Consider the following 27440-nt stretch of genomic DNA (forward strand, 5'->3'; position numbering starts at 1 on the left):
TAACATTGAAAATATGCTGAGTTGGTTATTGTGTCTATATGCATGTGTGTCTGTGGTTAAAACCACATATATATCCATCTCACCACAGCTGATTGAGGACAGTTAGTGACAAGGACACTCATGTGCACATACACATAAAAAGAGAGCAATTCAGCAGTACTCCAATGAGCCATGAAAATGACCACAGCACATTTTCATATGCTTTGTGGGGTTTATTTTGGTTCTGATTGAGAGTCAGCACATTCATTCCTCTTCCCCATTAATCTTAAATCGCCAAAAAACCCTTTGGTTTGTACGCACAGTTTAGGGCTTTAAAACACAATCAAAATTAATCCCAGTTACTTCAGTAAGACTCGATACCTTATTGTCCCTCCCGCTTTCCTGTTCACATACTGTCCTATTGCAATAAAGGCAAAAAAACGCCAAAAATAAATCTTAAAAAAAGGTGGCAATGATAGCCTTGTGGCTAGTGCATCAACATTCAGCGCAGTTGCACTCGCAGCGACTCAAGTTCGATTCCTATCTTGAGGTCCTTTGCCGATCCCATTCCCCTCTCTCCAACCAATGCTTTCCTGTCATCTCTCTACTGTCCTGTCCTGTCCCAAAAAAGCCCATAAATATTACTTAAATATAAATATACATTAAAAAAGTTTAAATTTGTGTGAAAAAAAGTATTTTGCTCCACTCTACTTTGCACACAAGAATGAATCCTGTATGTAGAGCTCCTCTTAAAACAACCCAAAACCGAGCATTTTCTTGCCAGGTCTTAGTACTTTAGCAACCCTCAGGCTTGCATTGAGCGAACCCATTGCACACACATAAACTAAAGCCCAAATTTGCAACCAAAGTCTCGTCAGTAAACCCAAAGCCCCTGTAATAACAAACCGAAGTGTATTTGTGAACTTTCCCGGGGTCCTCCCAGCACGTGTTGGGACCTAAATTGGACACTGGACTTGTCGCAGGAAGCTTAATTCTTCCTGGCTGCGTTCTTGCTGACACGCCAGGCACGGACCATGCAGTGGCTACTTTGAACGCAGCTGTGAGAAGATTAAAGTGAGCTGTAAAGTCTGCAGAGAGAGAGTTGTTGATTTGTGTGAATGCCTCGCTGTTGAAAACAGCCAAGTAAAGTTGTGAGGGTGGCCTGCAATAGATGAGTTTAGGTAAATCTTATCAAAATTTGAAGTCGAAGCCGTTCAGAACCTCGTCACCACATTTAAAGTCATTCCATCTTTGTCTTCCTGTAAAATCTCATGTCCTTAAAATCCCAATCTGGACTTTAGACCCATTTCCCAACAAGCTCTATAGCCATACATACGTCATTCAATTGGCTACAACGTTAGGTTGCATAACAGCAACGTTTTTATGTAAAGTTGTGGAAAACTATGACCAAACCGATAGTTTTGCCATTTGTGCTTATTTGGACACAGTATATCGGTCTTTAATTCTGTCGTCAACCCAAACTAACATTTATATCTTTCTATCTCTCTCTTATATGCTCTCCCCTTCTTTCTTTTGGTTGGAAACCTAATAAAGTCACCGAGAGGCATTTTGAATTTTATAGTCTTTCTTTCCCTCTAGCTTTGTGGTTTTCGGAGAATGTCCCTGTATTGGGCTTGGCAGGGCAAACTCTTCTCTTTTTCTAGCTCTGGAAAAGTATAGTAATGCAGTAAAGCATGTATTGATGTTTATTTTTATAATTTGAGTTGGTGAGATGAGGCGGAGTTTAATGGTGGTCAAATTCCCAGAGTTCCAAGTGTTAACAGACCCACCTGAGAGACTGCGTTTCATTGTATTCTCTCGAAATCCATAAAAAAATGGTGCTACGACAAAGACAGGACACAGAGGATTAAAAAAGAAACAAAACTTCTGGTTTTTATTATTGTAAAATACATACAGAAGAAAACAAATCCAGAACAACAACAAACAACAGTTTCATCTTACAAACAAATTCCATGAAAATACGGATAAGCCAGAGAAACTCTGCCAAGGGCTTGTCAGGGACAAAACTGTACAAAATATGGGACCCAGATAAGCTCTCCTTGAAGTATTACGATCTTCAAGACTCCTTGAAAGTATTCAGTGGGTTAACACTCAACAAAAGTGTTTTGTTTTTTATTTAAACTTGTATCATGTTTCACAAGCTTGAGGGGAAGGATTTTTAATTTTCTCAAAGGTTTCCTGAAAAAATACTCTCTCCATATACATATAAATATATTTGTGCTGTGCAAATTGCAAGTGTAAGGTTGTCCTTACAATCTAGAACCATCAAACATACCAGGACTTACATTGGAAGACTATAGCCATGGTACAAAGCATCTAAATGAATGTTAGTTTGCATGTTTCATGTGTGTTGATGTGTGTGCGCATGTAAAGACAATGATTATGTTCATCCCAACCCGTTGTAAACATAGACGTGTCGTCGTCTTGAGTCCATTGTGTCTATTCTAGTGTGGGTAACCTGACTTGTTGAGCCAGTACAATGTGTTCGTAAAAGCAATGTAGCGAAGAGTCCCAGCTATACATATCATCTGACATATCAGAGACCTAAACTAATACAGCTGCCTCTGGTGGTAGTCTTTAAAGCGCTTAATAAAAGCCTGGCCCTTTCTCACTGGAAGAAAGCCAGTGAAGAAACCACAAACTTTGATAAATAATATTACACAAAATATCAAAATAGTTTCAGGGAGCCAGCTTCCCAATATTTAAACAAGTATTTTTACCTTTCTTTTTTTATGTTATGTTCATCACTTCAATGTATCTGAAGTGTTTTTCTCATAATGAACTATTTTTTTTAAAATTATTATTACTTTGTTCTAGTTACTGTATGATAAATAACAAGATGAGGCACTGTTTTGCTATTACATGTCACAAATGCACTCAAAAGTATTCCCTGACTCTTTGATCCTGTACACTATTATACATGGTATGAACTTTGGTGACGGTAGGCTGAGGAGTGACTGAACTCACCATCATTGGTGGGGGGGGAAACAGTAAAAAAGCCTGTCAAGTGACTTTAGCAGGCACCAACCCCAACCCCAACCAATGAGAGTTACTCTTTAGGGTTCCTTGCGGACACTTGCTCCGGTCCTACCACTTCCCTGGGATTGGCGTACCGCATTCGTACCATGCGACGTAGGTGATATGGGAGTTTCCACCTATCTGGCCGAAGTGGACTGGCTCTTGTCTCATTGCTCTGTAGAAGCCTGAAAATCATCAAGAAAAGCATTAGAATCGTTTACTCACTCCTTTCAACACAGTTTTGAAAAATGGGCAGGTTGCATTTTTCCATGCAATTAGTCCACATAGGAACTGGAGATTTCAAGCTTCAAAAAGGATGCAAAGGCAAACACTTCATGAAGGTGGTTTATATGATTTATATATATATCATACAATAAGATTTGTGTGAATAACCGAATAATGATCTTCCTCTCTCGTGAGCTCTTAACTTCTGCAAATGGATCATGGTTTGCTGAGTTCAGAAGCGGCTTAAGAATTAATCAGTTGGAATTGTTTTGTAAACTGATTCTCATGCTGGGTTTGGAATGGCAAAAAGGTGAGTACATAATATAATTTCTTGTATTTGAATGTCTTAACTAAAAGCACAGTAACATCATATTTGTGGTTTCTTGTAGTTTAAATACCTGGCCTGTTAGGTAGCTGGTCTGCAGGAAGCTGAGTGCCTGTTCTTCCATCCAGGAATGAGTCCACAAACTGGCAGTGGTCTTCACCATGACCCGTCTGGTCTCCAATATTGTAGAATTTACCTAAAGGGACAAAGAAGAAAAGAGCTGCCAATTTGTAATCTATTCTAGCACAAAATGAACCCAAGGTATGGATCAGTTTTCCAAAGACTGACCGTTGAGGGAGTCGCTCAGGTAGATCTTGTATCGGAGGGAGTTGCAGAGTTGGATGCCAACAAATTTGCGGTACCACGTCCTCTTGACATACTGCTTCCCATTGCATTCGGAATAGGAGTCTGTTTTGAAGGGGAACTGGGTCCAAATGGCATCTTTACCTGAATGGCATGCCGAGAAACCCCAAGATGTTATTTTATGAACTGACAAGGCCAGATATTATGTTCTGGCACAGACTGTGCAAAACATAGTTTCTTTCAGTGGTTGTCTGAAAAGATTACTGGAGTACAGACCCCATTTTTGTTTATACACGTGTTCGCAAAGGCATGCTGGACATTAAGAGCTGAGGGGCTGCTCCATTAGTCTCTGTTTCCATTGGCTTCTGTCATAAGCTTGTCTTACTATTGGCTAACTTCGCCCTCTATATCCATTGTTCCATTACTCTGTCAATTTCGGCTGGAATAGACAATACACAGGAAGAAATCGAGGGGCGATGGATATCAAACTGGCCCATTCTTGCAGCTCAATGAATGCAAGAAAGTACCGAGGCCCTTATTTGAGAGCAAGGATGGAGGAGGATGGTGATATCCATTTGCCACTCTTGGGTAAATGTTTTGTCTGGCTGAGAACTTGGTATGAAAGAAGTGAACTCATAGGAAGTCTCCACAGCTCCTTTACCCATTCTTTTTCTTACTTTCCTCTACTAGGACTGCTTGTTACATTATCCATTTATTCAACAGATAGGAATTTGTCACCTGAGAGAAATAGGGTGCAAAGAAGAAACACGTACCTGAGACGTTCTCGCTTACCCGCGGATCCGCTGCAAGGGAAAACAGGATGAGAATGAGGAGAAATCAGAAATTATGGTTTTGTTTTAGAGCCACCTGGTCGTAGAGACAATCAAAATGATCTGTAGACTGTAGGAAAGTTACTGAGACAAATCGGCCAACTCTGCATTGGCTATCCGTGGGTGGGCAGAGTGCCTTAAGCAAAAAAAAAAGTACAATAAATTCCAACAAGCAGAAAATACTGTGCTTTTCCAGCGGATTTTGAATCTCCCTTATGAAGAGAGATCAGCTGGCATGAACTAACTTGCCGGATCTGCCAAAGCTATAGGGGAGAGACTGAGCCTCAGGGGCTTTGGCGGTAAAATCTCATCATTCAGTTTTCCTCTATTTCTTTCCCGTCATCGCACATATGGACTCTCTTTCCTTCCTAGTTGCCTTTGCCCTGCTTTCCATTCTGTTGCTAGTGTCTTTCTTTATGCAGGCCAGACGAGGTTTAAAACTAAAGCCCCCTCCCATAAAACATGTAGATGATATGGCTCTTTATTTATTCCTTTTTTATGATATGTTGTTAGTGAGCTTGTAAGACAGGGAAAGGTTGGCTGTGTGACAGCACTCCAGGGGTTCATCTACAGGCAGTGATAGGGCCAAACGTTACAACAGTACAGGGACATGCTGGAGTCATTATGTTAACGACAAACAACTCATTACATATATCTCTAAGAGATAAAGGAGAGGCCACAAATATTGGCTGACTTGCACAGACAGCATGCAAACCCATGGCAAAACAATTTGCAGTGCTTTCCCAGGGGATATTTGCATTTTATGCCTAATGTATGACTTTAAACACATATTTTATGTTAATACTGGGATTTAGTTGGGATATGAGAATGACTCATGGTTAAACTATGGCTGAAATAAACAAACATTCTGATAGCTCCAGGACATCTCTTCCACATTAAAATGGCATATATTTTTAAGTATGCTTATGACAAGATAAGTTCAAGATTCAATTATTTTTCTAGTTTAAACTAATGTGCCAAAAAATGTACTTTTACATGTAGTCATGGATTTGTTTAAAAAGCTTTTATACCATTTTAAGAAATGTAAAAATTGAATGACTCAAATGCAACCATCAAGGGAAAAAAAAGCATTTTCCTTACACCTTGAACAATGTACAGTGCATCGCACCATATAACTTTTATTTGGGGGACTAATGTTTTGCAGTAAAAAAGTTTTCTTAATATATATATATATATTAAGAAGTAATTCTAAAAGAAAAAAGAAAAGAAAATGCATTACCAGACTCTGTGTTGAAGGTAACTGGTTCGCTGGGCGGCCCTTCACCGAGTTCATTCTTGGGCTTCACCTTGAATTCATAACTGTAAGGTAAGACAAAGACAGGTGATGGAGCATTACGTTTCTGCTTTGATCCACATAAAACCATTAGATATATTCCATTTCACATCTAATGTTATACGCCTGACACAGCAGGCAGTCTGCTTAATTTAAAATGATTAAAAAAGGATTTCTGTATTGGAAACCTGGTGGGTTGTTGTCAAATTCCAAGCAAAATGAGGTTCTTATTTCCTGTCTTCTGAGCCCTGACACTTGATATATTTATTCTGCAGAGTCTGAAGACTCAAAGTCTGTGGCCCCCTTTTAATGGATCCTCCATGTGTGATGTAGAGACATTACCAAGGCCCACATGCCTCGAGATGCAGTCCATAACAAGCACTGGTTTATATTGTGTCACCAGATCTTGAGCCTATATTCAGCCTCATTAAAAAGCTAGCAAGCGTGGCTGCTCCCTTACAGCCAGACCACAGAGCACACGTCCAACACCTTGTCCAGACCTCAGGATGCATGTAAGTCCTAACACCCCTGGTATTTGACACCCACATCAACTAAAATACATCTATCAAATTCAGCAGGGTGCCTTAAATAGAGAGGTTGGAGTTCTGCATTGAGACTGTACCTGCTCTCTGGTTTGAGGTTCTCCACAGCTGTATGAGTCTGGTTGGTGGTCAGAATGGAAACCTGTTCACCATCAGGACCTTTAGTAGTTGAGATAACCTCATATTCTGCGAAAAAAGACAAATGAAAAGGAAATGGATTAGGGATTGATCAAAGTTGAGGGTTAGTATTGACTGATCAAAGTTGACCAATCAAAGTTGAGGGTTAACATGGAGAGTGTTTGACTGACTCAGATTTCAGGGTTATACTCATAAAAGTTGGGGGGTAACCAAAAGTAGTGTTTGACTGATCAAAGTTGACCAGTCAAATTAGAGGGTTAGTGTTTGACCGATCAAAGTTGAGAATTAGTGTTTTACTGACTCAGTGTAGAAGATTAGTGTTTGATTATTCAAAGTAGAGGGTTAGTGTTTGTCTGGCTGAAATTGAGAGTTAGTGTTTGATTTAGAGTAGATGGTAAGTGTTTGATCGATCAAAGTAAAGAGTTGGTGTTTGAACAATCAAAATCGAGAGTGTTTGAGTAACTCGAAGTAGCATTTGTCCGATCAATGTTGAGAATGAGTGTTTTACTGATTCAATGTAGAAGGTTAGTGTTTGATCGAACAAAGTAAAGAGTTGGTGTTTGACTGATTGAAAGTTGAGAGTTAGTATTTGAGTGACTCAAAGTAGAGAGTGACTGTTTGATTGATCAAAATAGAGGGCTGGTTTTTGAGCAAATAAATCAAAGATTATTGTTTGACTGATCAAAGCTGACCAATCAAATTAGAGGGTAAGTGTTGGATGAATTAAAGTCAAGGGGTAGTATTTGACTGATCAAAGAATGTTATGTTAGTGTTTGATTAAAGTCAAGGGTTAGTGTTTGAGTCATATCATATCCTAAACTTCAACTTTGATTCATCAAAGGCAAGGTTTAAATTCATTTTAACACCACAATATATTACACATTATATTTCTTAGATACAAATGGGTATAAACCAATAGACATTAGACCATGCTTTTTCTTTGACGATCCATCCCTTAATCCTACCTGTCGTCTCATTATCTGTTTTCTCCCAATCAAGAATAATGAAGGAGGGGCATCCTTCCACGGTTACAACAGTAAGGTTGGATGGGGGTGTTCTTGGAGGGTTGGTGACATTTTGCTCTCCAGCCTCCTCCTCAGGGAAGTAACTCAGAGAGGTGGTGATGGAGCAGGGTTCGTCTGGCTTCTTATCTGTCTTGTAGACCACATGTGGAGCTGGACAACAACACATTTGTGTTTAAATTCAGATTATTCTTTGCTTTGGCTCTGAAATTCACATTTGCATCATTGAGAGTATTTGGCATGCATGGCTACAGTAGTTAAGAAAGTCTCATTACCAATGTAGCGTTCTTTGCCCATGGCATCAACTTTAGAAGCAGGAGCAGAGCTGAATACTGAAGAGTTCTCCCATGTCTCAAATCGGGGTGCTAGGACACCAAACATTAACAGTGTCAACTATATTTATACACCATGTACTCAAAAGATGTTTAACCTTCAGCAGAACATTGAAGATGATAGTATAAAACATCCCATGAAGACAAACCTGTCACTGTAGGAGAAGATGTTGTCTTTGGTTTGGATGGTTTTGCTGTAACAGGTGGCAGGTTGTGTTTCAAGATGGAAGCTTTGTGACTCAGGCTTGTTAACTTGTCTGCTTTTAACATAAACAAGTGAATACACAATGTTTTAAACATAGCATCTTACCAAGCCATTTAGTGTTAAATGGCAGAAAATAATGTCAAAAGACATTTTTGATTCACATTTGTGTGGTTTTAATTTAGCAGATTATGGGGTTCCATGAGCTAGACTAAAGTAGTTTGTCTTTTAAGTTTAATTGACATTTTACCCACCTATTCCTCCAGGTTTGCTAACAAAATTAGACTTTTTTGCTGGATTAGGAATGCGTGCAGCTGGAGAACCTGTAATGATGGAAGCAAAAGTCATGAAGTAAAATCCTGCCAAATTCAGATATCGTACTCTCCCATTTCCTTCATCTGTTTCCACTATGAACTAACAAGCACACGGTAAGATGAAAACGGCACCAAAAGCTCTAGATCAGGTCAAAAGTAGCCCTTCCCTCTAATCACCACACATTATCATAATATTCACACATCTTCATCATGTTCTCTTAACTTATGATTTTATGAAAAACAGTGGAATACATCACTACCACCCTCAATTTGGTTGAACGACTTTCACATTTTAGTGAAACACCTAAAATGTGTCCCTTGAAAACACCTGTTTTCAAGGAACCATTTCTGTTATAGAGTCAAATATCTAACAATCATATAATATACCAAACTCCAACAGCAGAAAGTTGTCAACTCAAAATATATGAATTCAAAATATGGAACACAAGATGAAATGCCCTCATTCTGAAACACAATGTGGTCAAACATAAAATCTCCTAAAATGAAAATAGGGCTTTTCAAATCTTTCTCCTATTCTATGGAAATTGGAGTATCTGATACTCTAAATAATAAAATTGAGCATAATGCTTGTTTACTTTTAAGAACCTGCAATTTGGATGCTTTGCTAAATGAGAGTAGCAAATTGAGAGGTCAAACTCACCTGTGAAGTTAACGGCAAATTAAATAAAATTCCCTGTTTTCTTTCTGATTGCATGGCTGAAGTCTAAACATTGGCACTTCAACTGCCTTTCAAGCCTTCAGTTCTCAAGCCATAATGCAGTCCAGCCAAAAGCAAACAGGCTAGAGCATGTGGACTCTTCCCAGGAAAACTGATTCAATTTACATCCGAGGCACCAGTTGTGAAACCCTCAGTTCATCACAGGGCAATCAGAAGGAGCTCAGCTCCCTAAACCCCGTGTGGTACGAGTAAACACTGCAAAGCTGGGTGGCGAAATAACCATACTTTGCTGAAAATAAAACTAAGGACCAACAGATGTCATACTTTTGCAGAGGGAAAGTCATTTCCATTGAGCTAGCTGAGATTTTTGGTGGTGATGCCCGATGTTTTGGGTGATCTAAAACTGTTGTGGTTAGATGATTTCAGGCAGTCACTGTCAAACAAATCTGCCGTAGGTCCTTACTTCAATGAAAGCCACCAATCAGCCATGATCTCCTTAGAACTTTTGGTCAGTAGAAGATAATTCATGCCAACAATTTGTGCTAATTTTGTTGTATTCCACTGTTTTTGCACAAGCTGTAAGTAATAAGATGTGCCAATCAACTGTGCCAGACCTTATTTTGTCTGTGATTGTTTTTTAGCTTTTCTACTGATCATGTCAGCAGCAATTCATCAAATTATTAAATAATAGGGAATGGTGGTAAAACCAGACAAATATCCAGATGTGTAATGTAATTAAACACCCTATTATAAATTTAGAGAGCCACTTTACAAAGTACACCAGATTGCAGAAGTCTGCTGTGTTCTCCAAAATCAAGACTAATCAAAACTGATATGCAGATTGTGTTCAGTACATATTTTGTGGCAGTTTTTGTGCTGTTTATATATATATATATATATATAATTTTTTGAGCACTAAACAAATTCTGTTGTGGAATTGCTTTTAGTTAAACTCCATTCGTAATGCTAAAGCAATTCTTGGTAAGCTTCCCTCCAACATCTTTTGCCATGTTAACTTTGTTGAAAATAACAGTAATGAAAATTAATATTTCATGGATAAATACCACAATTTTGTAATCTTTTATAATCTGCCTGTTTTTGTTTCTGCTACACAGATAAACAATATGGCAGACTGAAAAAGACCTCATACCACATGGAAGCTTGTGACTACAATAAAGCATGCAAGTCGTCATGCACACAATGAACTTTAACCAGAAGCAGCTACAGTCCTCCGCAGAAGTTTCAAACATTATTGCTGAAATGCACAAATAAAAGAGCCACAGAATGTTACGAGACAGTTTAGGACATTGCCGTGGGTTTCTGTGTCCTTCAAAAGACATGTTTTTCTCTTGAAAATAAATGTCCTACAGCACCATGATGGTTTAGAAATTAAAGAAACCAATCTGGGGAAAAGCTTTGACAATTACACCACAAAGCTCGCGGCAGCATGGGATCTGCAGAAGCTTGCAAAACGACAACAAACGTCAAAGACAACATGGCAGATTTGCGAGCAAATGGGTTGACTGGTGAATGAATGGACGGATGGATGGACAGACACAAGTTTACAGGAGATTATGGATGGGAAGGACACCAACATGGGCACATGGGCTGCGTCACAAACAGACTTTCTGCAGGTTAATGATGGCTAACACACACAGAGGACGAGTTGGCTCTGTTTACCCATTCTTGTTCTGGACCATATGGCTGGTTTGGGGAGAGAAAGTCCCTTATGGTGCTCACCGTTAGCTGTTGAAGGGGAAAAGAGTGGGTGTTATGGAGAAAAAGAAGACTAAGGTAGCATCATATTGTTGTTTTGCTGAGGTGCACAGCAGCTGAAGACAACTGAGGTTTTACATAAAGAGTTATAGGCCGCTCAACTACCTGAGGGGAAGAGAAGTCTTTCAAGATCAGATTAGTACAAATGTTGGCGGTCTGAGTGCCCATCGGGCTAAATCGCACATACTTCACTGACAGTAAAACTGTCAGGTGTGACAGAGTATGATGGCCGGTTTGCACACAAACCACATGTTGCAAAGGAGAAAATTTGGCTCTTGAAGAAAAACTGCCCCAAGAGAACTGCAACCAAAATAACGTAGCTGACAAGAAAGAATAAATAGCTGACAGGGGAGAAAAGGGGAAAATTGTTTTCTAAAGTATTTTTTGTTGATTTGCAGTAAAAAAAAAAGTAAATACTTTGCAGTAAATACTTAATGGGGAAAAAAAATCATAATATGCATAATATATTTTAAATAACCTTGGATTTCATACAGTATTTTAACAAAATTTAGTGAGGTTTAAAATTTCAGAAATATCCCCTGAAACAAACCTAATTATGATTTTAATTGAATTGACTTTTTAATAAAATTGTCTTTTTTTGCTGAAAATGAGACAAAAATACTTGTGCAGGAGGAAGGAGGCAAGTTATCCAATACATAAATAAATAAAACTAATAATAAAAAAGAAAAGCAGAAAAGAAAAAGAATAAAAGAAAGAAAAAGACTTGGGTAAGAGGGGTAAGAGTAATAACTTTTACCCCCATATCTTCTGGAGGAGTCAACAAGCCTGGGGGAAGAAGGTCTCATGCCATTAGGGAGAGAGAAAGGGTATCTGCCCAGTGACGTCTGGTTCCTGGTGGTCACTGTTAAGACTGAATCGAGGGGTTTGGATGGAAGAGAAGAGATGGAGTCTCTCCGGATGCTCTTACCTATATTAAAAAATAACAACAACAACAACAACAGCAGCTTTGGTTATGCCTTGTCAACTCTGGGAAGTACTGCATGTTGAGGCAGGTATTGTACAATCATGTGAGGGCTGCTATGTGTTAAAAAGATTTGCCATCTGTGGACTGATGAGAGATGTTAAAGTTAGCTAGCCGTGTTTTGGGTAACAAATCCGATATCTAAATTGAACTAAAAGTACAAGTAGAGTAAGAGCTCCTTTTAATGAACAAGTGCCTACATAGGCAGCATCCTAACTGAAATCACCCTCTTAAGTGACTGATTTGAAAAACTTTCTCTAGGTAGCAACTCAATTTAATGCTCCTCATGCAAAGTACACAAGAGGCTCGGCTTACAGTTACAACTTCAATAGTTTTGAGTTAGCATGTTGCTAAGCTAACATCGCAACATTTTCAAGCATTTACAACACTTGGACATATCGTATAAGGTTGCATATGTTAGCTCAGTTATAATCACATTTTTATTGATACTTTTTGGTACTGGAAGAATTACATCTATAATTATAATTTATAATTATATAACTATAACTTTCCTACTTTTTTGTCGCCTTGAATGGATTTTATTACTGAACTTACATAGCAATGCATCATGGGATTGGCTTTCCCACATTGGATGCATGCGATAATCATGTTGTACATTTTGGAACACCTATGATGCCTAAAAAATACTGTCTACGTAGACAGCTTCCAAGGTTTGAAACAGAAAATCTACTGTTTATAGTAAAACTTGGATGATGTGTGAATTTAACAATAAATAATGTCTGTTCTGACTGGAGTAAGACTAAATCTGATGTGCTGATGATTGCAGTAAAGTGCAGCAGTGCATTCCTGTGAAGACCAAACATGGTGTAGGGGAGGATACAGGAAAGCTGTGATTTCAGACAATAACACAGACATGATATACACCGATGGGACAGTTGTGATAGCTCGCCTGACAGAGCAAACAAATGAGAGGATTATGTGAACTGATGTCACCGGTTCTTGCTGTTTTTACTGGCGGTCTCTCTCACATAGACTACAGACAGCTCCTCCTGTAATCCATTGAGCCGGAGTGTGAAATAATGTCTGTTTGTGGCTGGTTACCAAATTACTTTGTTTGATTGAAATGCGGTTTGAACATCCATTAATTTCCTGCGTATCACTTTTCTCCAAAACCACCCCAAAAAGTGGAGAATGAATTGAGTAAAGCTTTGAAGTCTGATATTCTGGTGTTTAGTCTAAGTTTGCGGTGGTAGAACGCATAGCCAAAGGTTGAACAGCAAGCGCCAAAATAAAATACCCAAGTATCTGCGTGGTAAATAGTTACTCGCTGAAGCAATATGTTATTTTCTCATTACCTGTCAACCATCAGATCCTGAAAATATTATTTTTTAAAGAACTTAAAAAAAAAAAGAACAAGAAGGAAACATAGGAATTACCAGAGGAACTATGTGGCATCTGAGTGGCACTAGGTGCACTGGTTTGAGAGTGTCCGTGTGGGGGTGTCCGGGTAGTGCTGGGTAAGGAATAGGGGGTAGGGGTGACTGAAGGATGGGAGGGTTTAGTGGATAGGAGTTGGGGAAGGATGGGAAGGATCTCCACCAGCTGAGAGGAGTCATTTCTAACATGGCTGTCTGAATCTGTTTAAGAGAAAGGAGCAGATGAGCTCTCCATGCTGGAAAAACCAAGTCCTTACACCTCAAGGTGGTCAACCAGTTGAAGATGGAACACCAGCTTAGCTAAAGTGGTCTAGCAGCTCAAAACAGGTCAACCAGAGGTCCCACCAGGTGGTAGGTCAACTGATTATCCATCTAGCTTGTACCAGCAGTTTGGACCACCTTAAACTGGCTTTTACTGGATTTTCCAGCAGGGCTGATTATTGAGGCTATGATTGGAGCAAGTTTTCTAACATGGTGGACTGTACACTCCTAAAAATAAAGGATCCAGGGGTTGGGGTTTGCAGTGATGTCATGGAAGGTTCTCCCAAGACCCCTTCAGTGAACAGTTCTTAAAAGAACCATGTTTTTCTTAGTGTGAAGGACATTATAAAAATCTTTTGTGGAATGGAAAGGTTCCATGGATCTTAAAGGTTATACATGGAACCATCAATGCCAATAATCTTTATTTTTAAGAGTGTTAAGAATGTTTGGTAGTTGTTTGCATTGCAATGATATTAAACACATCTGTAAAAGTTACTCAGTTCCATCCCATTGACTCTTGATGGTATGGATGCTTGAGTGCCTGTTACCGACGTTGAGTATTTGTTTTGACAGTTTTGTTAGGGGGGTTGAGAATGAACCTAATGACTTTGGTCTCATAATCAGTTTGGCTCCAAGTGGAAAAACACAGAGTGTTGTACTGTTATCTTATCCAGAGTTCAGAGACAGAGGAAGACAGGAAAGGAGGTGGGACTCCCAGAATTCTGCCTTTCCCTGCTAGAACTAACATGGGACTGATTATTTCTCTGCATGCAGTGACTTCATGCAGACTGAACAAAGGCCAGCAGATCAAAATGCAAAAATTCTGAATGAAAGGGTTGATGAGATAAGAAAAAGAGATGGTTTTGAAGCTCAGAAGATGAAATACAAGATGAGGTTAGACTGAAACTATGAAAAAAAGTATTTCTACAGAATCTGACTCGAATAATGACTGACAGGATTTACAGTGACACAGAGGGACAAAGAGAAAGAAGGACAGAAATAAAGACATAGAGTGCCGTTTATGGCCACAGTAATAAAACAGATGGGGGACTGAGGAAACCAAACATTTATAACAGTTATGATGTGATTGACAGGTGATGAAATGATAGGGGACTGAATGGGCAGAGATGAGCGTGACAGGGATAGAGCTGATTGGTGGACACAGAGAGTCTGACTGGTGCTGAAGGGTGGAGTGTGAGCAGGCCTACAGAGACTGCGCCAATGCGTGACCATGCGTGACCACAGAGGGGCTTTCGCTGTGCAGCACCCTGGGAAAACTTACACTCACACTTCCTCCTCACTGTGGTGGCGACTGGTCAGGAATCCTCATCACGGCAGGATTGGGACTTTCTAACTCAATGTTCTTACAAGGCATGCCAGCATGCAGCGAATCATAACAGCGGATGTCTTTAATACCCACCCACACCCAGCAAAGCGATTACCAACTGACTGCTCATAAGCAGAGTGATTTAAAACAAAACGTCTCTCGGTTACCCAATGGAAGCTGAGGCCATTTTGGCTCATTGGCTCTTGGAGCAGCCACAGTTCCTTGCTGGCCCATTGGTGGCGCTGTGGGAAATAATGCAATGTTTTCGTAAATGGGGAAAAAAATGAGAGAGAAAAAGTGAGCAGGCATCCCCAACAAGGCTCTTGAGAGGGAGAAAGTATTGAATGTCTTTATACTGTGACTTCAAATGCCAGTTTAAAGCGAATGACTGGAATAAATCCAAATCCTGTATGAAAGAAGAGTGCAGAGAGAGTAAGAGGGAAAATTACCAAAAGATGTCTTGGGACCTCCATTAATGCCTGTGTTTTTGGGAAGTCCTGGCTGGCTTATGTTGTGGTATACCACAGCTAGAAAGGAGATGGCGAAGGAAGAAACCAACATAAAATGCTTTCAAACAGATCTCCACAGAAAAAAAGCAATGAATGCAGTTTGACTCATTTTACACATGGACCGAAACACAGATTAAAGTAAAAAACATTCACCCAAAAATCATCAAACTGTGATGATTTACTCTTACTTACTTAAACAAGTAACCATGCAGCATACAGTGACCAGGATTTGCCAAGCTACAAAAAAGGCTGTCATGATTGAAAAATGACAAAAGCACCCTAAAGGTACCTAAAAAATAGCTTAACCTTTTTATCTTAATATCTAGAGACAATTATAAGTCATTTATAGGTTCAGTTTCCCAAAGTGTAAACACTGTTCTGCTATCAAAACATTTCTTTGTTTATTTGAGGATTCCGACCAGCCTAGCATAGCAACACTGCCTCAACCAATTGTGTAAGTTTGGGGCGGAGATATTTGTTTGTTCTACCAATGGCAGACTGTTGTCATTAGAAGCACAGAAATGACACCTTTACATTTCATTAAGCTCCTCACACAAAGCTACCTGAGCTCTTCAAATGCCAAGAACTACTTGTCTTGATACATTTTTTTTAGTTGTCATTTTTAAAGTTTGTCACCATATGCTTTAACTGAATGGAAGAGAACAGTGTGATTTGTCCAAAATTATTTTTGATTTACAGAAGGAAGTAAGTCATGTGGGTTTGAAATGACATGAGTGTGAGTAAATGACAGAATTCTCTTGTTTTCTTTACTACGTTTGGGGCAATTCTTAAAAAAATAGTAGTTGATGGTCTTACCAGGTTGAAGTGGGAACAGACTGCTGTGGGTTCCAGCCTGTAAAAAGAGGGTTACACACATTTTTTTTCCTTCCCTCTTTAAAAAAAAAGAAGTGTGGAGTGAAAGAACACAGAACAGCTTTCAGTCTTCATATCATGTAAAATAACTCTGTAATCAGAGTCTCTCCACCGTGTCTAAAGTGTTTCTGAAATGCCCTGACAGGCATGTATTATTTCCAGCCTCCACTCAGAAAATAAAGTCCTTTACACACATACATATGCCAACAACTGGATTCTTAACTCAAGAGATTGAGAATATGTGAGAAAGAGTTTGCTCGCAGGCATATTTTCTTTGTTTTCATGACAGTTCAAAAATAGACCATGGCGGACAAGAAACTTGGAAAGGCAACTCTGGCAAAGCATGGTGGGAGACCAGCTAAACCATCTTAAACCATCTTAGACAGGCACCCCAGACTTGTTTAAACTGGTTTCTTAATGGCCTTACCTGTTGGTTACTTGTTACATATTAAGTTCTAAATAGTCTAAATGAGACCTTTTTGTCTCAGAATGTGAACATGGTTTGAATTAAATTACGGTAACATCAGAGAAATACTAAAAGTTGTGCATGGCATGTGGTTTTCCCTGTTAAACTGTTGAGGGTCCTCTATACTACAGTACAGCAAGTTCACGAGACAACACTACATACCACAGTCTTGACAATGGGTCGGTTTTGCTTGTAGGTTATCTGCATGTTTTTGTCTGAAAACAAAATGGTATGATCATCTTTCAGTTCCTCAGCCAAAATAACTTTGAATCGATGTTTGGGGTCTCTATTACCTCCCATGTTGGTGTTGTGGATCACTGGTTTGCTCCACATTCCACTACGGTCGTCTTTGTTGGATCGGACGCCAAATTCGTAGGGTGTGTTGGGCTTGAGGTTGTCGATTACGGTATCAGATGTGGGGCAGGTCTGGTAGATCCACTTCCTGTTTCTTTCTCTATAGCGAATGGTGTAATGCCTGGTTCAAAGACACATCGATTATTCAAGTATCCAGTAGGCAAACAGCTCAAGAGTCATTTCTACACCCTAGCTTTGGCATCAAATGATGATGAGGTCCCACATTTTTAACAAACTGGATTTCTATCACCATAGCTATGGTCAGGCTTTAAACAGTGGGGCTTATGTTTGGTGCATTAAGAGCATTGGTACTCGACTTTAGCTCCCAACTGTTTTGGTCCAGGTCAACATTTCCAATGGCCTTTCCAAAAGTCTCCCCTTAACAGAGAAAAAAAGTTCATATACTTCTGCATATGAAAACCAGAGCGAGTTAGGGAGGCTGAGAGTATGTCATTCCGTCCCAACAGTGCCGTATCCTCAAAAAGCATTTAAACATGTAGACACACACCACACCTGCAGTGGCAGGGATCCATATCCCACGCTTTTTTTCCCTCCGTGTAGAAAAACATTGCACTCATTGAATGGGTCTCTCGGTTACGCGACATAAATCCAGTCTCCTGTCAGTGCAGTGAGAACATTGAATAAAAACCTGCACTGCACTGTAATGCTTCTGAGGACGGGACCCCTAAATGCTGGAGAAAGGGTGCCATGATATTTAATTATCTTTTTTCCCCATGTTTTTTTAGGTTAAATGGTCCCTAAATATGAAGTGAAGTAAATTAAGTCTTCCTCTGGGATTTAGGGCACTCATATGGAACATGTTGGTGGAAGAAAAAGTAAAATCCAGATGTTCTGTGTGTAACTCACCCATCCTCCAAGCAGTCGTTCATGATGTTTCCTTCATAGGGTGTCTTTAAGTAGGTTCCCCAGGACAGAAGCACAGATGTCGGTGTGACAGAATCGATCACCAGATGAAGAGGTTTGTCCAGGTTCACTTTACCTGTTTCAAGCCCAGATTTATTCAATGTTACCAGAAGCTAATGCTAACTGAAGGTCTTCAAAGGTTCCCAGTGGTTCAATAGCACATCTGTTGCATATTTTCCACTAAATATACCCTGTCATGGACTATTTCAATTTTTAATCCATTGCTAATACTTTTTTTTTTTTTTTAATCTATTTTGCATGCTACCTGTGCAGTGCTTCTTCACATCATTGGTTGGGATGGGTTGAACAGCTACCAGGTACTTGGGCTCAGCATCTGTGAAAGCAAGCATCTCAAGTTATTTAAGGGTTCAAACAAACCCATAAAAAAGGGCAATTTCATGGTTCAATTTAAGTTCCTTTCATGAACTTCCAACGAACATGAAGAAAATAACCAAAAAACAAGAAAAGATATGTAAAGGCTAAAACACACGTCAACAAAAGGTTGACCCCTGAAGACTCCCATGACTTTGCGTCAATGTCAACAAGTCTCATAAAATCAGATAATTTGACCTTTTATGACAGAGGTTCCCAGTCCTGGCCCTGGAGAACCCCCAACACTGCATATTTTAGATGTCTCTCTACACACCAGATTCATTTAATCAGCTCATTAGTAAAGACTCCAAGACCTCAGATGTGTCTGTTAGACAAGAGAGACAACAAAACGTGCAGTGTTGGGGGTTCTCCAGGACCAAGATTGGGAACCACTGTTTTATGACATGGCAAGGTTAGTTTAGGTTGAAAAAAAAAAAAATTTACTTTGACAAATATATTACAAATATATTTAAGATATTTAAACACTAAAAATAGGGAGAACAAGTTGTGTTTGTTATACCACATGAGTCATTAAATTTAACATTTTGTTAAATTTTGTTAAAAGTTTGTCCTAATGACTTATTACGTGTGATTCTAGCTAGATTTTTTAATGGCCTTTTCTGTATCAAGAACACTTATTTGTTACGGACCCACAATTCTGAAAAATTCTGTTTTTTTTTTTTAGTAAAATGTCTTGAGTTGTTTAATGTGAAGCTTTTCACACAGTTTATAGCTCTGTGATGACAAAGGTTTGCTAAACATCCGTGTTTCCACTGTAACAGAATTAAACAGCACATTTGCCAAAATTTGATTTGTTGGGGTGATAAGTTTGTTATTTATGCCTTTCTAACAGTTATGAATATGTACACAGGAAAACTCATTTAGACAAAAAAGCCCATTAGACTGACACAAAATGGGTCATTACCAAAGTCCACAATAATCTGGACATTCATGAGTGTATGTGCGTGTGGCATGTCCAGTTGGGAAGACGCCAATAACTGTTTTCGCCTTTCGACCATCTGTTGTGCACGTGTATCATATTGAAATCTCAGCACACACTGTAAATTCAAGTGAAATGATCCTTCAGCTTGCAGCCAATATTGAATAATGATGTGACTGTGTTTTCCTGTACTGAATTGCGTAGGTAAAGAAGCCAAAAACTCAGAGGCCCTTCCTTTTGGAACAAACAATGCTTTGTTTGCAAGCTTCTGGATAAGCGTGTAAGCGTCAATGTGTAATTATTTTTATGCTTGCATCTGTGTTTTCCATTGAACTGAACTATAAAGGCCTTGACTTGAAGGTTGAGACCTTGTCCACTTTAATCTTAAATGATATTTGCAGTCAACACTAGTGACCAGAATTGCATTTTCTAGCTATTAAAACTCTGACACAGACGAACCGATAATTATTGTCATGTCATAACAGCTGTTAACCGATAAGTGCCCGATTCTACATAAAACAAATACTTATTTTTATGTTACGGCTGATCACTGATAAATGGTCAATATAAAAATTCTATGCAAAGTTGATAATTATTTTCATGTTATAGCCGATAAACCGATAAATAGCCTGTATATTTTCTATAAGCCGATAAAATTCTATCCAATTTAGTTAAAATAAAACACTAAAAACAAAAATCACTGTTTTAATTGATGTAAGTGAGCTTGGGCATCACAGCATTATAATGTAAATGGACATTTATTTTGAGATTTGCTAAAAGTTACATTGTAAAGTGTTTTTAAAATATTATTATTTTAAATTAACTTAAAAGTTAGTTTTGAATACCAGTAAACAGTGTAAAATGTAAAAATAAGAGACATGGGCATGAACAATTAACTATACAATATCAGCCGACACTAAATTTTTATAATCTCTAACATTGACCAATAACCAATGTAGTACCAATAAATCCACAAGCAACTGCACTCTGTTATCCCTGCAGAAATAAAATGAAGCACCTGGCATGGGCCCATTTTATAAAAACAAACAGCTTCAGGGTACCTATGACCTGACCTTAACCTCCTTAGAGTGAACTTTGGGGTTGTAGCTCCTGAGTGAGTGATGATGAATGGACAACAGGAAGTAATTTTACAGAATATTTTTATTTACAAAAAATAAATGTGGTTAGTGTTGCTGGGAGTAATATGTGACCTTTTTACCTTGTCAAGCATGATGTGTGTCTTTTTGGTGATGACAAATACTGTGGTTACCAAACCTTTAACAAATAGCATTCATTTGGGGTTCAATTACAGTTTGTGTTTTCAAATAATGGAAGAGTTGGCGCAAACATAGGTGTGCAAATCAAGACGGTGGTTTCGATGGGTCAAGGAATCAGCGTTTGTGGTTACTCCTCCATTCCCGTGCTAACCCACAAAACAACATTAGTGATTGTTTTGTGGGCTTCCTTCGGGCTCTTAAGCGAAATAACGGCTGCCTGTGGTTAAACTCGAACTTACCAATCTCAGTCTCATAGGGTTCCCCGTTTTCTGGAAGTTGAATGAACTGCTTGGAGAACATGCTGGAACCATAGCCTAAGATGTAGCCTTCAAGTTTGACATCAGGGTTGGGTCGAACGAACTTCAGAACTATCGTATCCCCAGTGGCGTTGATTCGAACCTTCATATTCTGTCTTCTTACTGTGAAAAGGAAAATATAGTGTTTGAAATACTTTTAATTGGCTTAAGAAACAGTGCTGCAGCTCTTCAAACGTTCTCTGCTTCTATGTTTGACATTCAATGGCAGTAAAGAGGAACTGCACAAAAAGAGTGACTTTCAGAACACCGCAATGAATAAATGATTAATTACATAAAGAGTAAAGAGTAAGACTTTATGTTTCCCATGTGTTGGATGGGGTTTGTGAATTTATGGGGTTTATTGATTTATGAGGCCAAAGGGGAATGGAGGAGCACTCTTTTGAGGAGCGCAAAAATGTGTGCCATGAAAATCATCGTTGAGGTAAATCAAGGACAATGGCTTTCACAGTTGAGCTCCTCATCACTTCCCTCAAAGCACAGTAGCATATGGACCTCCAATATTACACACTAGTTACGCAGCATTACATTTAGAGGAATTATGAGCCTTTGAGGCTTTGTACGGTTTCGGGAATTTGACACAGACACACATTTAAAGTGATCTGATCATTATCTTTTCAATCATGCGCCAAGCAATTCATTATAAATTACCTCCTTTTATACCAGCGTCGTCTTTCACTGCCATTTCATTGGATAATTTGCAGCATGGAAAATGTCTCGAGTCAGTTTCAGGCCCATTCTAAATCCAATAAACCACCAGGCTGAGTGGAGATTTTTCCACTTCCACCTTTTCCCCATCAATCAGAACTGTTTAACGATTACGCTGAGTTAAAGAGGCCACGAAATGTCCTCCTTAAACTGATTTAAACTGGTTGGTCTGGGCTGTTGGAAAGTGATGTGTGTATTTAGCTTTATAAGTAATTGCAAGCGTGGCAGGTAAAGCTCATCGCCCCTATCTGTCAAGTTCACCCCAGAAAATTCTGTCATTATATACTCACCAAGCTAAAATCATTTGATGTCTTCGGAGAAAAAATATTTGATATTTTGAAAAATCTTCATGCAAATCTTTTCCAAACAGTAACAGTTCCCGTTGACCACCTAAAAGCACAATAGAAGATGCTCACACAGCTTTGTATTAGAAAGTCAAGTCTTTTAGTGAGCTGATAATTCAAGAACTGCTGTGACCAGATCATTGAATCAATGAGTTGAATGCAAAAACTGGATCAGTGGACAAATTCTTTGGAGACCATTCTTTGGATGAACTAGATCATTCACAAACAACTCAGTCTGACTTGTGAACTGGAACAACCAGTGCACTGAAAAGACCAGACTCGATAAAAAATTATTCATTCATTGATCCACTTCTTGAGGTCATCTCAACTGATTCAGTTGCAGTGATTCTTGAGTTAACAGCTTACCAGAGGGGAGCTGTTGTTTTTGGATGTCAATGGTCACTTTGAACATTGCTTGAAAAAGAGCTGCATGAATATTCTTATTGTATGCTATTACTTTTTGTGTTCGATGAAAAAATAGCAGCATGCGGGTTCTGGAAAGACACAAAGGTGAGTAAATAATGACAGAATTTCATTTCAGAACTGTCTATGGAGACGCCTTTCAAATCACCCTACATTGAAGCATAGACGTGGAAAGCCGACAGACTAATTCAGTAACTCTTCTTCTTAATCTTTTGAAATCAGTTAAACAAACAGAAAAGATGAAGTGTGTGTGGTCAGGGAAGCTGCTGGATTTGTACAAGGGAAGAAAAATACAAACCACTAAATCACTGGGATCATTGTAAAATAAACTCCTCAGTGAAAAGCACTTGAAAATGAACTCTACTTTAGGTGTTCCCTACCATTACAACAATGTACCGTATCACTTTGATTAAGTGTAATTAACAGGCAAGCGCAGTCTTGTTTCTTCATCTATTCATTCAGGTGTCTTTTTCAATTCCTAAACCATGTCAATGTAGCTTTAGACTGGGGCCAAGGTTCTGAGTCATGGATAGGCTTGACACTTGTGGTAGAGTGGTGTTATTGGTTTACCTGTTCTCACCAGCTTGTCACCACAAATGCTTTAAAAGCTGTAACTGATGGATTTTTTCCATTCCCAACATTTAATAGTTTTACATCTGACAAGTATCATAAAAAGCCACTTTGCAGTTACAAGAGTTTTACCATTCCAGTGGAGGAGGGCTGGACAATGGTTTGACCTCTGTGGTCAAGGGACAATGGAAAACACAAACATATTTTTTTAGGGAAATCATGCTGGTCAAATATGGTGGTTTTATTTATTTATGATTTTAAATAATTTATTATTTTATTTGTTATACTATGCAAGTGCCCAATTGTAAATAACTAAATGAGATTATTCATGTTCTAATTTCTCACTAAAGGCCCATTAGCACTAAGTGAATTAATGCAATGTCAAAGAAAAAATACTTCCAAAGTTCATCAATAGTGTACAAAATAGTGTTTTTCTCTTAAGGGAAAACAAAAGCCAACAAGCCAAAATCTTATATTACATTTCAACTTAGAAAGAAAAACATGTCCTATCCCTAAAGGATCCAATAACTCGAGTAATAATAGGTTTTTAGCCAAGTCACGTTGTGGAATTCACTTTGCAAAGTAAATAAAATTATCACTAAATTATCGGATTGCACATAGATGAAAAAGAAAATGAATCCATAGAATCAACTATCCTTTCCTGTGTTTTTGAATCCAAAGATTTGATGTTGTAACTTAAAAATCCAGAAATGCAGAGGGCGGGCAAATAGCAAAGATATAGAGGGGAAGCAAAGGGGGAAGGTATATCTCATTTGACACCACTGACAAGCATAATCATGCATGCTCTTTCCTGGCGCTGATGTTGAATGATTTCCAGACTCAGACTGATCAGCCCCCATCCAAAGCCCTGCCCCAAGCTGTGTTCTGTCAGATACGGTTCGTTTTTAGCTTGTGCATGAATACGGTCCAGTTTTTATCGGACGTCTGGCACTTGTTCCACTTGAAACATAATTTACAAACACACTGATTTTCAGAAGGGTCAGTTTGATTCATAGCATTCCTCCTGGACTGAAGCCATGCTACACAAGGCACTTGCCAAGTCTGCATTTAAAATCAGTTCCCTTTTATCAAATCAAACAACTTATTTCAGTTGTTTTTTCATCATGTTCATAACTTTAAATAAGCCGTAAGTTCACCAAAAAAGTTAAAATTCTCATGTACTCCAAATCTATATGACTTACAGATAAAAAAAGTATTTTTTTTAGTCTAAACAATGAATGTCAATTGTATGGAAGCCCGTTTCCGCCACTGAATAAAAAATTAAAAAGGTAATTGCGACTTTTTATCTCACAATTCGGACTTTTTTTCTCATAATTGCGTGATACGAACTCGCAATTCGGACTTTTTTTTCTCAGAATTGTTTGATATAAACTCGCAATTGCGAGTTAAAAAGTCATAATTGTGAGATATAAACTCGCAATTCTGAGAAATAAAGTCAGAACTGCGAGATATAAACTCACAATTCTTGCGTGTTATAAAGTCAGAACACTTGCGTGTTATAAAGTCAGAATTGCGAGATATAAACTCGCAATTCTGAGATCATAACAGTCCCCCAAGCAATTGCGTGTTATAAAGTCAGAATTGCGAGATATAAACTCACAATTTTGAGAAAAAAGTCTGAATTGCGAGATATAAACTCGCAATTGCGAGAAAAAAGCCAGAATTGCAAGTTTTTATCTCGCAATTGTGACTTTATATCTCGCAATTCTGAATTTAGAACTGGCAATTGTGAGTTTATATCACGCAATTCTGAGAAAAAAAAGTCAGATGAGTTTATTTATATCTTGCAATTCTGACTTTATATCTCGCAATTCTGACTTTATAATTCACAATTGCGAGTTTATATCTCACAATTCTGTGAAAAAAAAGTCAGAATTGTAAGATAAAAAGTCACAATAACCTTTTTTTATTTTTTATTCAGTGGCGGAAACGGGCTTCCATACAACTGGGTCCAAACATTTTTGTTAAACAATTTTTTTTGTCTGCATACAATCGTAATTTATTAATTTATCCTTAATGTATTCTTATTCTTCAAAATATCTTAATTTGCAGAAGAAAGAAAGCCATACAGTAATGAAACGCCATGAGGTTGAGTAAATGATGAACTCTTCCTTTAAATCAGCACTTTTCATGGAAAATCCAGAAATATGGTCCTTATGTAGAACTCCAGGTTCTTACACACCATATTACAGGACAATCATGACCCAAATATCCATGGAGTTGATTTTAAAAAATGGCACTAAACTTCAGAAGAAGCAAATCACCTGAGGGTGTGAAGGGAGTGTAAATCTACTGTTTTCCCAGACTTCAGCAAATCATTCGTCTTTCAGGCACATTTACAACAGTTCTGATCTCTGCACTCAACAGCTGCTCTCTTCTCCCCTTCACCCCCCCAAATCCTTTCATCCTCTTTGTCTTGTTCTGACTTTTCTGAGGTGCTCACTTAGACACAGTTTGATATCACCACAACCAGTATTAGTAGCTTATAGACGACCCTTGATTGCTTACACCACTCCCAAGCACATGCTCATTCAAAATTCAATGTTTTTCCCCCTGATAGTGTTTGGCTTCGGTTCCCAGGGTGCATTGTTAATCTCCAGCACTTGCTTATACAGTACAGCTGCCTGCACATGACTTGTTAAGCCATCTTTGCCCCCGCAGCAAGTTGAAGTACAGTAACAAGTAGAAGCTACGTCTGAGCCGGGCGAACATGCAGACATCTCAGACTGCTGTTTCCTTTTAATTCAATTTAATTCAATTATCAATCAAGTTAATCCATGCTGAAAAAAACCTCATCTAAAACCAGCCTAAGAGGGTTTGCTGGTTTTAACTGGTTTTAGATGGTCTAGAAGCTCCCAGCCTGGTCATGCTTGTCTTACTTGGTATAGCTGGTCTCCCAGCATGACCAAGCTGATGTTAAGCTCTTTTGTGTAAGTGGAACTAGCTGAAAAGTGCCCAAAACCACTCTAAAACCAGCAAATCAGACAAGCCTGACAAGATTTCTTTTCATCAGGGATGAGATTATTCATTTTCAATGTGTCTTCACATTTGCTGAACTCAGCCCCACCCAGTAATTTAAACTCTGTCTTTTTGTCCAGTCAACATCCATAAGGAAACGAAGTTGGCCAACGGAATATAAACAGAGCGCTGCTGGGCTGATTGACTAGCTGTGCTGAATGACGCTCGGTACAAGAGACAGGGCACTGAGCCAGCGCAGACATTCCTCCCCTCCGGAGACGGAGGGGGTTTTAAATAGCTGATAAACGAGTGCTGATAGTGAACTGATAGCTTGTATTACTGATGCTGTAGCTAATCTGAGCACTCAGGGATGCGGGGAGCTAGAGATCTTGCAACGATACACACTACATATGCACATACACCTCTGGCACTGAGGAGGCTGGTGCTGGAGCATATGTAGGTATGCACAAAATGCACTATGAATAGGATGCTAAGGTGCAATATATTCATTCAGCAAGCCCTAGAACACACACAATCAAGTGCCATCATGGAATATATACACACACGTACACATGCACAAAAAACATTGATTTTGGCCAGCTGCACACACCATGAGGTAACCATTATCGCTCTACTGTTTCAAATTTTAGCTTATTAAAATTAAATGTCATTTTGCAACCGACAAAGATAAAAAATCAAAGTGCCTGGCTGCTTTCTGAAGTTGGATTCTGGACAATGGCAGACAAATTGCACGCGCCTCTTTTTCCAGCACCCTTCAGGCTCCAGCTTCATTTTTTTCCCCTTTGCAGAGTTTGGCTTCACCCCCAACTGTAATCATACTGCATATAATTCCCCTAATAATCTGCTCAATGCACGCCCAAATGCACCTGCAAGTACAAAATGCATTGCATGTTCTTAAATGTGAATGAAAAATAAAACCAATGGCAGTTCAGGGCATCTTGCAATGCAAATGCAACAGGTTAATCATAAGGAACCTTCTCCTAGTTAAAGCTCAACACCTGCAACTCCACAAAAATCTTTTAGCATCAAGTTACAATCCTAATTTTACAAGAACTACTGCAGAAATGCATCATATTATGAAACACAAACAGGTGTATCATAAAAAACACAGTGATCACCAAAAGACATGAGTGCCCCGTGCTGTAGGGCATAACACTGTGAATATGTGGCACTGTGGTGCTGAACTTGCCTCTGACTCTTTGTGCTGAGCTGCATGCAAGGAGGAGAATTCCTGCTAGCGTCAGAAGGAAGCCCAAGTGAAGGACAGTGCTGCCTGCCATGGTGCTCTGCTCCAATCGAGAAGGAAAGACTGCTGCTGCTGGTTATTCTGCTGGTGCTGGTGTCAGGTCAGGACTTCTTCAGCTCACTGTGTGCCTCTGCTGAGTGATAGACAATGCGA

At 38.9% G+C, this 27440-nt stretch overlaps 1 protein-coding gene across 6 annotated transcripts; it reads right to left on the bottom strand.

Annotated features, from left to right (window-relative positions):
- Nucleotides 1-2115: 2115 nt before the first annotated feature.
- Nucleotides 2116-27440, bottom strand: LOC107717674 (target of Nesh-SH3-like). 6 transcript variants are annotated; one of them, XM_016524507.1, is made up of 22 exons: nt 27231-27440; nt 20922-21101; nt 18359-18427; nt 18037-18169; nt 17109-17290; nt 16978-17030; nt 16293-16329; nt 15417-15494; nt 15135-15209; nt 13380-13580; nt 11758-11928; nt 10905-10970; nt 8486-8554; nt 8179-8286; nt 7973-8062; nt 7641-7850; nt 6618-6723; nt 5942-6021; nt 4645-4674; nt 3857-4015; nt 3642-3764; nt 2116-3203 (listed from the first exon to the last, which is right to left on the bottom strand). In XM_016524507.1, the coding sequence occupies exons 1-22, from the start codon at nt 27319-27321 to the stop codon at nt 3088-3090; spliced, it is 2427 nt and encodes an 808-aa protein (XP_016379993.1). In that variant the 5' UTR covers nt 27322-27440; the 3' UTR covers nt 2116-3087. The 6 variants fall into 6 exon arrangements, with proteins under 6 accessions (XP_016379993.1, XP_016379992.1, XP_016379995.1 ...); XM_016524506.1 differs by having other exon boundaries at nt 8179-8289; XM_016524509.1 differs by lacking the exon at nt 13380-13580 and having other exon boundaries at nt 8179-8289.

The sequence above is a fragment of the Sinocyclocheilus rhinocerous genome, unplaced genomic scaffold, assembly GCF_001515625.1.
Source record: "Sinocyclocheilus rhinocerous isolate Xijiao unplaced genomic scaffold, SAMN03320098_v1.1 scaffold633, whole genome shotgun sequence".
Taxonomy (NCBI): Eukaryota; Metazoa; Chordata; class Actinopteri; order Cypriniformes; family Cyprinidae; genus Sinocyclocheilus; species Sinocyclocheilus rhinocerous.

What these genes read in the sequence shown, in the direction of transcription:
- LOC107717674 (XM_016524506.1), bottom strand. Translation starts at nt 27,321, where the DNA reads ATGGCAGGCAGCACTGTCCTTCACTTGGGCTTCCTTCTGACGCTAGCA. An exon ending in AGGTCCCAAGACATCTTTTG is followed by an intron (nt 15,210 to 15,416) that starts GTAATTTTCCCT and finishes TATTTCCCACAG; the next exon opens with CGCCACCAATGGGCCAGCAA. An exon ending in CCAGCTACCTAACAGGCCAG is followed by an intron (nt 3,204 to 3,641) that starts GTATTTAAACTA and finishes GATGATTTTCAG; the next exon opens with GCTTCTACAGAGCAATGAGA.